The 15,135-nt window shown below is 32.4% G+C and overlaps 1 protein-coding gene across 1 annotated transcript in view; it reads left to right on the top strand.

The window, feature by feature from the left end:
• Window positions 1-15,135, top strand: part of GRIK2 (glutamate ionotropic receptor kainate type subunit 2) — a 676,248-nt gene that overhangs the window by 303,389 nt on the left and 357,724 nt on the right. The window contains 1 exon segment of the mRNA XM_027602788.2: window positions 2,031-2,204. Within this exon segment, the coding sequence (XP_027458589.2) occupies window positions 2,031-2,204 (174 nt within the window).

Below are 15,135 nucleotides of genomic sequence, written 5' to 3'. Positions count from 1 at the left end.
TTAAACCTTAATGTAAATTGAGGTTTGACCCCTCTTCTGACTTCCTTCAAAGCTTCCATTGTCTAATAAACTAATGGTATCCAAAAAAAAAAAAAGCTTCCATTGTCTGACTCCTATGTCATCACCAAAATTCGACTGTTTTATCCTCCATACTGTCTCTAGCATGAATCTCCATCCCCACAATGACCAGTCTGAACAATGCTTTCTGTTAACTCAGAAATATTCTGACAGATCTCCTTGATTTTAGGAGTCTTGAAGCTACCAGATCAAATTACTAAAATGTACTTGATCACAGTAGCTACCTGTAATAACAACTCTCTTCCAATAGAGATTCTTCACACAGTAGTCTGTATTTTACTGATAAATACTATGGTTCACTCTTATAGAGATATTACTTCCCACCAGGTCACTTTTTGCAGCCTGTAAGAAACTTAGTGATAGGCTGGAGGGGAGGGCTTGGAAGACTTTACTCATCAGCAAATTATATTTCAGTGCAGTTACAACTCAGTTTCACCATAATCGTAAGACTTTAGAGGAATCAAAAGTACCTCTTAATAAGAAAAAAGAAATTAAAAAAAAAGAAAAAGTTGTTTAAGATATATAGAATTCATTAGCCTATAATTGAAGGCCCTTTTTAAAGTTTGATTTTAACCTAACTTTCCTATTTTCTTTTGTTGTTATTCTTCTTCATCAGTCCTCTTTTATAGCAAAACCGATCTAGATCCGTCTACCGAATAGCTTTTATGTTTTCTAATTTTTGTGCCTTTACTAACACTTTGAATGACATCCTTTTTCCTTTTGCCTATCAAAAACCTGGCCATTCTTTAATGGAAGCTTAGATCCCATCTGCTTTATGAAGTTATTTTTGACTACAAAAATTCAAAGTTATTTGTCTTGCTTCTGACTCCTTGCACTTAACACTTCTACTCTTTTGCCCCTTATTGTGTATGAGTGTGTGTCTCCTTGGCTAGATTGCAAATATTGAAAATAAAAACCTAAAAAATTCCTTATATTTTTTCACAGCACAGAGCACAGTGCAGACCAATATCATCTGCTCTCCACTGAAATTTATTTCTAGTTTGTAGCCTGTGTAGCTGTATAAATCCAAGACAGACTTCATAAGACCAATGGCATTACTGTTGCTTTGGTTCCCAATATTGTCTATAAGATCTGAGGATTAGTTAATGCCAACTTGAAAGAGTGTAGGGGTCCCACATGCTGTATGTTCTTATGGAGACATCCAACTCTTCTGGATGCTTTGGCCTCCTCTTTCCTGGGAAAACCAAAAGGCAAAGCCAGAGCATTAACTACAGCCTGGAACCCACAACCAAAATATGAAGGGTTCCCTATGGTGAACTTGTTGGGTAAGGTATAAAACAAAGGAACTGCAAGGGTTCCACAACCGAAAAAGGCCAGTTGTGTTGCCCTCAGCTTTAATATAATTTTCATTAGTTAGAAGCCATATTTCATGAACTGTTTCTTTAAAAAAAAAAAAGATAAGACAAAATAAAAAGTGGCAGTTACTGGTCAAGGAAGCAGAGCATAGGAAAAAACAAAACAAAACAAAACTAACCTAGTCAGTTAAAAAAAAAAGTGATAGTGCATAAAATTTAAGGTAGTACTTTGGTATTAACCTAAGATATATTTGAGAAACTTTATTGGGAGGAAAATATCTAAATAACTTTAAAATGAAGCTATCCTTAACATGGAGAAGAAAGCTTATGCAAATCTTAAATGTAGGTTACAGAAAAGCCTGTTGTTCCATTGGTAGAATTAGAATAGGACATATACATGCATATGTATATTAGATTATAACATGTAAATTAGAATATGACAATACAAACATATGTATGTTTGCATTGGAAAAGCATGAAAATAGTCTCTTTGAATCTTGGTGATTTATGATGTTTAACATCATTTGAGAAACAATAATATTAACTATTCTAAGGGAAGTAATAATTGACTATTTTAATTATACATATCTGTGAATATACTCTATTGGTACTAACACAAAAAAATTTGTCTTTCAGGACCTCTTTGCTCTTGATGTAGAGCCCTACCGATACAGTGGTGTTAACATGACAGGGTTCAGAATATTAAATACAGAAAATACACAAGTCTCCTCCATCATTGAAAAGTGGTCAATGGAACGGTTGCAGGCACCACCGAAACCCGATTCAGGTTTGCTGGATGGATTTATGACGGTATGAATTCCCACTTACAGATTAGTTTGTGGGTTTCTAAGTAGTTTTGCATAAATTATTAAATCTTCTGGATACAAACTTGGGTTTAACTGACATTAAAGGCATGATATCAGAACTACTATTGCAAATAATTCTATTAACAATTTCCTAAGTTAATTTATGTGGCAAATTTGTACTTTTATACAAGTATCTCAAAAGACATTACAACTATTGTTAGAATACTACAATGTAGGGATTTCTCTAAGATTAGTGAGTGCCATATATAGGATAAATTAGAGACTGAGAAGAAGATGTTAACCTGATAGTTACACTTTTGGTCTTAACTACCGATACATGATTATTCTTCATCATGTTGGTTTGTGATGTCGTATGGATGTCATACCTACAACACACAAAAATCTCCTTTGAGTTATTTACTCTTTAAGGCTTAAGACTAACCAATAATCACACTTGTTATTTTCAAGTCCTTTTTTAAACTTAGAAATTGGATTTATGCAGAAACTATAAAAGAAGGAAACATTCTGGTATAAGTTTAGCTGTTTATACCACTGCTGCCAATGAAAACCTAATGGGAGACACATATATAATTTAAAAATTTTCTGATATCTCTTAAAACATAAACAAAAACAAGTAAAACTCAATGTTATTAATTATATTACTTAACTGATTATATTAAAAATACTATTATTTTTTGAATAGATAATATAAAAATTATGACAGATATTTGCATTTTCTTTTTGCTGCTAAGTCTTTGAAAGTTGTCTTTGACACCATACATATTAATTCAGACTAGTCACATTTAAAGTGCTCAATAGCCAAATGTAAGTACTGGCTACCTTATAAGACCAGGTAGGTTTACACTATGTTATTTTTATACTATAGTTATTTAAGCAAATTATAAAGGTCTGATACATTCTCATTGAATCTCTTTTCTATAGAACAAATTATTGCTACATTTTAGGATATAGCTAAGCACTTTGGCAATATTTACGTTTCCTAGGTCATTACAACCTGCTTTTATTAAGTGTCAGTCTAAATGGAAATTTTATAAGCATAACATTCTCTATCCTGATGTGTGGAAAGCTTTTTCTATTATGATAATTTTTCCATTAATTGCTTCAATAGAGGTTCAAAGTGTATTTTTAATGTTGTAACAAAATAAAGGAAAAGTTCTATTATTTTTTTTCCTTAAAAGTAGATTCCATCATAAAAATTGAGTATCTTCATAGAGACTGAAATCATAGTTGCCCTCATGGTACCAAACTTCTGATGAAAAAAAAAAAAAAAGGACGTTTGTTTTCTTTTAGTGAGAAAAACAACCTCCTAGAATTTGAAAATGTCTTATACCCACATTTATTTTTTTAAAGATATAGTATGAGGGGAATTTTATTCTTTTGCCTAAAAATAGAGATCGTTGACTAGTTCCAGTATTTTGGTATTAACCTAAGATATATGAGAAACTTTATTGGGAGGAAAATATCTAAATAACTTTAAAATGAAGATACTCTTTTCTCCAAAGTATATCCAAATTAAAAATAAAATACAACCTAAAAAAATTACAAATATTATGCTTTATTCTCAGGGTGAAGATGTTGAATTAAACTTTTGGAACTTAATAAGAAAATGTTATTTTTTAAATAAAATGTGTACTATTCTTTAAATTATTATGTTAATCATGTATATATGTTTTTTCAATATATGTTTTCTAGCTGTCTTTATCATTCTTTAATTTCAGGATGGATGTCTTATTATTTGTTCCTCAAAACCATTTTTGAATGATTTTAAGAAAAGTAAATCAATAGGTATCATGACAATATTAACACTTTTACTTAGCACTTAACTCTAAGACTTCTACTAATATGTCCAAGGATTACTGTTCTCCTTTATATATCAAACCTACAAAAATTATCTAATTTTACTTAGGTATTCTTTGTATTTCTGTATGATTCCCTATATGACGTTACATGTCATCCCCTGAAACAAAGTGCTGTCTGACTTCTAAGTAAGTTATAGAGACTATTGAAAGACAGTTAAGTACAAAGGAAAGGTTATTAATTTCTTGTCCGGGGAGGCAGGGGCTCTTAGACGGAATTAACTTTCAGAAGATGTAACAAAAAGACAGGGTGTTAGGAGGAATACAGGTTTGGGTTCTTTCCTTTTCTAGCCAGGAGTCCATTCCTCCTCAATTCTGTCCTTCTGAACTGGCAGGTGATTTAGTAGGAACGGATGAGTGATGGAATAAAAATGCATTGATAAGAAAATGAGAAAATTAGCCTATTTATTGAAAATTCTGGGCATTGTGTATAGAACAGATTCTGAAATCCTTAGGAGAATATTCAATGCCAACACTCTTACCTTTGTTACAGTCATGAAGTGCTTTCCAAGTGTCATAATACATTTAAAAAATGAAAATGTTCACATATAAGAGATAATTACCCCTTCATTTGTATATTTTTAATTTACTGCAAAATATAAAAATTTCACCAGAAAACTTGAGATGAGATTTAAAAGTGAGAGCATTTTTAAAATGAGTGAGCTAAAGATAAATTTACTTGTATGAGCACTTTTTGAATAATATTTCTTATCTAAAAATGTGTACTAGCTATTTATTTTATTTATAAATAGAGCATGGAACACAAACCATTTTGGAAGTAAACATGAAGTTTGCCATTAAAATAAAAATGTCTTCAAGAATGGATACAGATTGATTACTTTTTAAAAATTCTCTTTTGGAAAATGATAATATCTTTCAAAATCTCACTATATAGCATTATATAATGACATGAAATATATGTAAAATATTTCATTATAAACTATTAAGTCTTAATTATAAAATAGCACATGATTATTATAAACATAAAACCAACATAGGATCTGTATAAAGATGTTGGTATATTTATGCCTTGCATGAGTATTATTTTTCTTTTTCATTTGAGATCATATTGTAAGCATTTTCCCAGTCATTAAATGTTTAGGAAAAGGAACTAATAGGCTATTTCCACCATGAATGGAGTCAGGAAATTAAGCGGAGTCTAGTTAGAAAAGAAAGGAATTATAGCCTGGCATTGTGGTGCTGGCAACATTCCCTCCAGTCAATTCATGAGATCTCGGTGTTTATATATCTCTTGTTCTTTTTTCTCCCTATGATCCCATAAAGAAATGGGATCATCAGCAAAGTCCCTGGTACGTGGAGCAAGACCTGTTATTATCAGTATCATAGTGATTTGTCAGTATGTAAGATCATGGTGCTTAGACTTTTCACATTCTTTCTTCATGTTGAGCTATAAAAGGAAACAATGGACTGGATTCATAAGAATTTTTCTGGTTGAGTTAGCATCTTGACTGACCCCTGGGTTAAGTGTTGGTCTGCTAAGTGACTATTGAATACAAGACCATTTCTCCTGTACTTGTGGTTTCTTCTATGGTTTGGGGTCATCATAATAAATATATTAATGTCATTAGCTCAGTAAAATTTTTATCTCCATTTGGTATAAATCCAACCAAGAAACCAAGTTGCACAATACATCCAAGCTCAATCTCTTTAAGGAGAAAGTTAAAAAAGAAGTCCAACCCCCTTCCTTCACAAATAAGGGTTTTTATTTTTTTCTATCTCATGATGTCACCTTCCTCACACTTTCCCCCATGCCTGCGCACTACCATCCAGTCAGTGTGCTGACTCCTCCCCAGACATGAGCCATTACTATAAAACCCTTTCTTTACTGTGAATTGTCTGCTGAGTATAAACACATACATGTTTCCATGCTCCTGGGAGTATGGAAGTCCTCTAAGTGGACATTACCACTGTTCTTTACTGCATGACGAGATGACATAGCTCCCAGTCTTCTGCCCAGATGTCTGCCTTCTCCAAGCATAGTTCCCAAGGGCAGTGATTCACTTTTTTGAATCCATCAGAGCTGACAGTGGTTGTATTTATTATTGATATACTGAGTTTGCAATAATCTCAATTCAAGAGAACAAAACCCAGTAGAAATACCTCAAGGTAGTTTTAAACAGTCTAACTATGTCTTAGAAATCTTTCCCAGTTCCCCCATTATGCCCATGTATATTAATACTAATGGACCTATACTTTATCTGGTAGTTTAAAAGTATCATTTTTTCTTATATTGATATGTAATACCACACATATTCCTTGATAATGTAAATTTAAAACATAAGTCAATAATGACTGTATTGGTTGGCTATATTATTTGGATTTCTACAGGGAGGTTACTATTTTGGAAATATAAACTCTGGATGCCAACTGCTGTCTCCATTTCCTTCCCCATCTCTTCACATCCATCAGTCAGTCATCAAACACTTTCAAGTCTGCTGTCTCAATACTTTTCTTCACTACATTCTTTTCACCCCCAGACCCATGCCTTAGTCAAGGACCCCATGATCTCTCCTCTGGCTGTTGTAATAGTCTCCTTCTTGAAGTCTCACTCCTAACATCCCTCCTCTACACTTACCTTCTTTCTGTGTGAACATTGCTAATGACTCCTTGTCATTTACTAGATAAAATTTGTATCCATTTGCCAAGCCTGCAAGACCCTCCATGATCTGGCTTCTGCTGCTTGTCCAGCTCCTATTTGCCTGCTCCCTGCTCTTTGAAGCCACCCATCTCACCACAGTGCTGTTTCCGCCTCATTTCAGCACAGGCTGGTTCCACTGTCTGAATGCATGGCATATTCCTACTTGTGCTCTAATTTTCAGGTCATCTGTAACCTTTTGGTGATTTTACCTGTGTGCTCTTTCATTTGTGCGTGTTTTGTTTAACTGCATGTTGAAGTTTAACACTGGTAGTTTTGTGTTCACATCTCTTTTCCAAAAGACTTATAGTTCTTTGGAGGCAAGACCTAGGTTCCCTCATCCTTGAAGGCCCTGTACCCAGTTAAGTGCCTGGTACAAAGTGAATGCATTATGAGGGTGTTCATAATGAAGGAGGGCCTGCCTGACTGAAAAAATGTGTGTGTTAATTTATTTTAATCACATTACATCTATGTTCTAATCGCTAGGTTCTCTCATTTTCCCAAATATGTTCTGGAGAGCTTTTTTTTTTTAATTTATGTACTTACATTTAATTGTCAAGATATCTAATCATTTGGAAACTGCAATTAGGCTACTGTCAAATATTTGTTAGAAAAATATCTTAAAAGGCAAAAGCTTAGAAACACTTTTGATTAAATAGTGAAAGTTTAGTGAGTTAGAAAAGGAGTTTCCCTTCTCCTTTACAAAAAATGAACGTGTTTATGAGAGATGAGTCTTTACGTATTTAAGTTCCAATGTCCTCTTAAAAATTATTCTTTTGTAACAACAGACCATAGCCCAGAAATTTTATAATTTCTTTCATGATTTGATTAACTTTAAAGATCAATGTCTTGTATACCCAATTCACGACAGGGAGTTAGCTTATGTACTAAGAGGGCACTAGTGATCACTCTGCTACTGTACAAAGATTTACCTTTAGGAAATAGAATCACAGAGAATTAAAGTATGACCAGGCAGGCTTTCATGTTCTCCTGGAACTACAAGTCTGTCCTTGCCACTGTCTTCTTAATTAGCTGGAGCTATTTTCTTCGATTCTGTTGTAAAGAGAATTTAAGACTTTGCCAGACAGTGGATCAAACTAATTCTCCACTTTTTAATCAACAGAGGCATTTTGAAAGTGTTGACTTTATCTTATATTCCACTAAAACACCAAAGGTGTAAAAAGTGGCAAAATGATGAATTAATTACTTTTTCTTTGATCAATTTTAATTGTGTGTATGCTGTGTACTCCGAACTTGATACCAGGCACTCAGGGTTTGGTGATGAAGATAATATATCTATTTCCTCACAGATCTTAGGGAATTGACCAAATTAGAAGATAGTGTATTACTGATCACATCTCACATCTTAGTAGTAGAAAAAAAATATTCAAACTTTAATTGTTGACTTCTTCCCAATTTTGTGTTTCTTTGGTTGATTTAGTTTCCTAAATCTTCCTTCAAAATTGTTAAAATTCCATTTTCTATTTTATTTTTTGATAGCAAGAGACAAACATATATTTACCGGGAGTTTTGCATAATTTCTTAGTGTTTTGCTGAAGTGTGTAACATTTCACAATATTTATCAACATAACTGCTAGTTTTATTCTTGTCTTTACCACAGAAGAAATATTTAGGAGTCTATATCATAATCAAATGTGACAGAAGTATTTGTAGAAGATATTTCAGAATATGTTATGAAGTCATAAGCACAACACTCATTATATTTGTATAAGATTGATTTAAGGAATAGTAAAAGGACAGGGAGTTTGTGGCATGAATAACGGAATGGCACTATATTCCTTCACTTTATATACCTATTAATCTTCCATGATATACTAGGCTGCAAGTTAAATCTGAATATAAATAATTGAGACGACCTAACAACCTCCATTGTTTCATTAACATACAACATTCCATTTAATTGCCTTTTCTCATTGACAGATTAAATAATCAGCATTTATCTAAAGCTGATAAAGAGTTGGAATTTCCATTTTAAGTAATTGTTCCTTACGTGAAAAATGGCAGTTGCAATGAATCATTTCCTTCATAATCATGTTATTTTTTAGGCCAATTTTTAAACTTTTCACTTGGAAAAAGGAAGGTTGAATCAGGAGACTTTTTTTACCCCTTCCACCCTCAAGAACAAAATTTATCTGTAAAGTACTGATCTTAGATCATGCAATACACACTTGTAATGGATTAATACATTTTTGTTTACAATTTCCCTCAGCTTCTTATTTTATATTTAATGGCTAAATAGTTACATATAGATATAACGAATCACAGATGATATAAGGAAAGTAAGTACAGGGCACAATATAAAGGGAATACAAGGTGGTTAAGAAAATAAGCAATGAGCAATAAATTCTTTTACTAGAGCAGGCACTCGGGTTAGAAGGGGGCTAACAGCAAGTTTGACATAGTGATCACTTTCCTGGATTAGAGGAAAATCAATGGGCAAACAATGGGACAAAAGGTGGGATAAAATTTTTGCAGAGCAACCAATTAATAGACAATTATAAATGTGCAACGTTTAACATGTAGTAATACAGGATAAAGTCGGGGGGTTGAAATTATGTAAAAACAGAGTAAGCGATGGCACTGAGGCATATAAATAATAAGTAATATTATTACTCAGATACAGATTCATAATGAACTACAGAAAAATTCTGGCTAAGAAAGATTAACAATTGCTATAAACCATAGTACTTTCTCTTTATAGGATCTATTTTTAAAACAAAAAGAAAGAGTGGATCTATTTCTAAAATGTACAGAATGTGTGTTTTGACTGTTTACATTCAGAATAAAATACCTAGAGCTAAGCTATGCTCTGTATTTGGAAATAGGGGATGGACTGACAGGGAGTGATAATTACTATCAAAACTATGTTTTTTCATATTATTCCATTTTATTCATAATTTAGGAATTTATTTTAGGAATTTTGTTATTTTTATGATTTTGGAATTTATTTTAAGAATATTGAAAAATAATAGATAAAAGATATCTTAGCCTCATATAGTCTTTAAATAAAATACATTTTTAATTTTTTTAAAGTTTATTTATTTATTAATTTATTATCTCTACATCCAACATGAGGCTTGAACCCATGACCCTTAGATCAAAGTTGCATACTCTTCTGACTGAGCCACACAGACACCCCAAATTTTTAAATAATAAACAATAACATAAGTTTCCATTTAAATACTTGTATTTTTATACAGTTTTATATAAAACAAATAATACAAAAGTATATAATGTTTATTGTATTTATATAGATTTATATTACTTTTAGATACTATCATGAAAGGTAAGCTATATCCTTATTTATTTACTAGAAAGACAATGTTAGTGACCATAATATTATCAGGCTAATTAGCATTTATAATATATGGCCTCAGGACACTAAAAATATAAAAAATTTTGATAGATTTTTTATTAATTAGTGACTCAACTATAAAATATGTACGTATAAACATGTAACATATTTAACTGTAGATATTGTTAATTTTGGGCAGTGTATGTCTGTCAAATTTTAACAAATTTTCCTTCTTCACTACGGTGATTTATAACAAATTTCAGCTTGTTTTGTCATGCTCAATTTCAGAAGAATTATTAAGATAGCTAGAAAATATTGCAAATAAATCAAGAACATGATATGTAATGAAATTTGTGTTATATATAATAAATAACAACCATACTGGGTTTATTTTCATGTAGATATATACAACAGATGTTTTCTTTTTTGTTTTTAAATTACCTTACCAATACAGAAATTCTCTTGCCTGTTTGATCCAAGAATTATCTGATTCTGTTATTAGAAGTAGGAGCAGACACATATATGAAGTGTGAATATTGAGGACATTTGAATGTACAATAGCCCTAGGAAGTTTGATCCAAACAAACTTTGAATCTGGCTCCTGATGCATGTTACCTTTTGTATTGACAATTTCTACTATGAAATGACCTAACCATAAAATGTATTTACACTTACTACATCCTAGTACTATTATTGCCTCACAACAACATCATGGGGCAGTTATAATCCTCATTTTATAGATGCAGGTACAAAGAATAGGTAGATCATATATAAAGGAAGATCCTGGGACTATAGTCTGAAGCAAATATAAAGGAATCCTTAAGCATCCAGAGGTAAAAGTTAAGCATGATGGATTAGAAACCAGCAAAACAATGTTTCATTCATTGTTTCTTCTTCAACTTTAATGTATAGGGTTTAACTCACCAATTTGGGGTGAGTTGGTGGATAGTTGGTCTACTAAACCCTCCTATTTTCTTCCCAAATAAATTAAACTAATAAATAGGGATCCGAAGCCAGCATCTGAATCCCATTTTCAACCCTTTCCAGTAATGTTACCTTAGGCAAGTTACTTAACCTCTTTGGGCCTCACTTGTCAAATAGAAATAATAAATTTTAGTGTGTTGTTCTAAAGATTGAAAGGGATAATGAATTAACATATAAAAATATTGGAAACCTACCTGGATTTTTATATTTATAAATTATATTATTGATTCTTCTTAAGCTCCTCGTGCCTTCCAAATATAGCACAAATTTTGATATGGTGCTTATAATTTAATTAATTCAATAATGGGGGTGCCTGGCTGGTTCAGTTAGTAGCATGTGCAACTGTTGGGCTCAGGGTCGTGAGTTTGAGCCCCATGTTGTGGGTGGAGATTACTTAAAAAAAAATTCAATCATATTATTCCAACATCACTTGTTATCTCTTATATGTGTTAACACCATAGTAGATGTGTATGTGTATGTATTGGATGATTAATTGATATAGAAAATTTAGGAAGATTCATACAGAATCTACTTAGTACTTGAATCTAGTAGTCTTTTTTAAAAATGTACCCAATCACAATAATTTGAAATGTGCTATTGGAATGACATATCCCTATTTTGAACAAGTTTCTAAATAGTTAGAAGTTTACAAAAACTTCTGTTTGTATGTGTCACTCATTTCCTCCCAATGTCAGGCCCCTTCTTTTTTAGATTAAAAAGATGGCTTTTTGGCATAGAATTAAAAGTTGTACTTTTGCTTATTTTTTTTATGTCAGTTATCAAAGACTGTTAAATCTATTTCTATCTTAGAGCAAGAACTTTGGAATCAGAATCATCTGACTATTGAAATTGAGATCTACTTATTACTTCCTTTATGAAGTTCTGCTAATTACCTAACATCTCTGAGCCTCAATTACCTCATCTATTTAGTGGAAATAGTAATGCCTACAACAAGGTGTCACTGTGAAGATTAAATACGTAACTTTGATACTGCTCAAAGACAGTGTCTGGCACATAGTAAATCCTCCAAAAGTGACATCCATTTACCTCAAGACAAATATCATTTCTGCCTCGTAGTGTAAGTGATATTTCTGTTCAGAGTAAAATTCATCTTTCTCAAAGTCTTCTGATACCCTGTTTATACAAATATGACAAATGAATAAGCACACAACTATGTATGCTTAGTAGAATAAGTAGTTGCTTCCTCTGATGCGCTGGATGAAGTTAAGTAAATGAATGAACAAGAATCATTGCTAGTTTTACTATCAAATTGTTGATGTTAGTTTCATAACACTGGTACCTAAGTAACTATATTTACATTAGAAAGACATTTTTTTTTAAAGTGTAGCCTATGCAGTTTTGTGATACAATGTTTTAAGAAATGGTCAAAGACTTACTCTGATGCACTAATACCCAAGATATGCTTGGCCAGTACTCTTTAAATCTACATTAATAAATCAGAAGAATATTTCAGGCAAAATGAAATGAAGAGTTTTAAGGTGAATTTACCTAAAGGATATTAGGAATTCTCTTTCTTTATTATGCAGAGAGGAAATATTATGTTGATCTTTCATTTGCCTTTCTAAAAGAATTCATAAATATTTTATTCATTAATCTTCAGAATACCCTGTGACCAAATTGAACCAGAAGGGAAAAGCAAAGTTATTAAATAGACACAGATGTTGAAATGGTACCAGATCAGTCCTTCATGAAAAATGCCTGTGTATTGTTACTCATTAATTCCTTCTCCAAATAGTTATTGAAAACCTATTATATGGAACGTGTGGTATTAGATCATATGGATGATAAGAAAAAATATATATATATAAACATAATGAATTATCAGTTTGGTAAGGGAAGTAAAATACATCCTTAAATAATAATAAAAAAAAAAACCCACTGACATGTAATGAGGAATATATGTAGAAAATAGTGTGTTTGGATAGATGGGAGTTTACCCACTTTTTGTTCAGGCCGTAATTGCAACTTCACATAAAATCACTAATTGAGAACGTTACATGCCCAGGAAGAACAAGGCGAATATTATTTCTGACTTTACAGATGATGGAAGTGAGGCTGAAATATGTTTAGTATGTTGTCCAAGGACATTTCAAATCAGAAGGTGGAGCTGAGCTTTATGTTTAGGCCTTTCTTTCCCAGAAAGTCTCGTTTGGTGACTCTCTGCAGGTGCATTAGACTCACTCCAGTGGAGGCAGGAAGCTGTAATTCAAGCCTACAGTAATAATGACTGGAAGTAGAGCAGAGAGGGCTCAAAGGAATGATTGAACAGGGAGACTTTTTTGAGATGGGAAAGGAGAATAAGGAGACAGGAGAGGCCTTTGAACTTTCCAGCTTAGGTAACTGGGAGAACACTTAAGCTTTTAATAAAAATGGGGCCATCTGGAGGACTAGGTGGTTTGGAAAAGGGATGGTGTTGATTACAGACATGTAGGATTTGAGATGATGACAATACCTAAAAGGAGAGGGGTCTGGCAAAAATTTGGAAGCTGGAATATTGTTTCTCATTGCAGTAATGTCTCAGTTTCCTTGTCAGAAACAGAGGGAAACATCCCAGATCCGAAGGGCTTATGTTTACAATCCTTCATAGAAAAGAATCTAGCCAACCTGTTTGGCCTCCTAGGCTAAGCAACCCCGAAAGTGAGAAAATTTAAGCCATACTGAATATTGGTTAAGGAATTATTGCATCTTTTAGTGCCTTTGTTTCTCGGCAGTTGTACCCGAACAGCCTGAGGCTCACCAAATGTGTCCTGGCTCTTGGGAATATGCCTTGCGAAACGAGATGTTCATTTGAATTCTGGTGCTGTCTTTCAAGGAAAATATTACTCCTGCTAAATGTTGCTTTTAAAAATCAACTTCTCAGACTCCATTCTTCAGCTTTAAATATTTATTCCTCTCTCCAAATCCTTTAACTTTATCAAAGGGAAAGGGAAATGAATAAGTGAAAAATTAGACAGTGAAATACCTTTAAAATATAAACTTCTCTGGCCCCTAAGGAGTGTACACATAAATTTAACTGACAAAAACCATGCATAGTTTTCTAGATTTGAGAGTTTGCTAGACTACAATTTCATTTTAAGTAAATTTGAAATAATCAAAATAACAATAAGGTGAAAATGGATGTTACTCATTTGGTCACTTTTAAAAGTATCATAAATATGTTGAATGTTTAATATTATTTAAATTTTATTGTATGGCTGATGCTGTAGAAAATTTGTAAACTAAAAAATTTTGTGGAGGAAAATTAAAATTTTCTAATTATTAATGACATGACATGACAAGTCAAGAGAATGACAGCTAACGTTTTAGGAACTAGTAGAAGCTCTAACTTGCCTTCCCTTAACTGATTCATAAGAGTAACCAAAGCTCGCTCTCTATCCACTGTTTAAAATAAACTAATTGATGTCCATAGCAACCTGAGAATTCACTGCTAGCAGCCTACTCTATCAAGTTTCTGTATTTTTCTCTCACAGTTGTATATTCTTTAAAAAGGTCAGTAGTGATTCTTCCAAAACCAGTTTATGCTTGTTGTATTTATTAATGACATAATTCAGTTAAATATTGCATAAAATAGCGAAATACAAGGGTAATTCAGAACTGTTCCCATGAAAACTAAGTTGATTACATTGAAAAATTTGGCAAAGTCAAGCATCTAGATTTTTTTTTTATATTATTGTGAGCAAGACAGCTCTAAAAGGTGGATTCTGCACATAGTTTGTTTTGCAAGTCTCTTTATTCTTCTTTCAATTGGAAGAAACCAAAACTGAAAATCGTGGCTAATCCATTATGTTTGGGGCTTATGCAAAACGGGAAAGGGGTTCTAAGCAGCAGACCCATGAAAAGGGTCTTGGCTCTACATTAATATACTTAGGGATAGATTTACAGTTAGATGTTTACTTTAAAATAAAACTTTTAAAGTATATATGCTTTAACCAACCATCTTAATTAACTGGCCAAATGTTAGCTTTGCTTGCTTTAGAAAAGAAGTCATCCATGCATTTATTTCTATTAATTTTTTGTGCCCTTGTACATATTTCATTAGGAATGGGATCATATGGTATATAGTTTGCGTGATGTTTTCTTA

The sequence above is a fragment of the Zalophus californianus genome, chromosome 7, assembly GCF_009762305.2.
Source record: "Zalophus californianus isolate mZalCal1 chromosome 7, mZalCal1.pri.v2, whole genome shotgun sequence".
Classification (NCBI taxonomy): Eukaryota; Metazoa; Chordata; class Mammalia; order Carnivora; family Otariidae; genus Zalophus; species Zalophus californianus.
The sequence above is the reverse complement of the archived record's forward strand: the minus strand, read 5'-3'. Positions and strand labels throughout refer to the sequence as shown.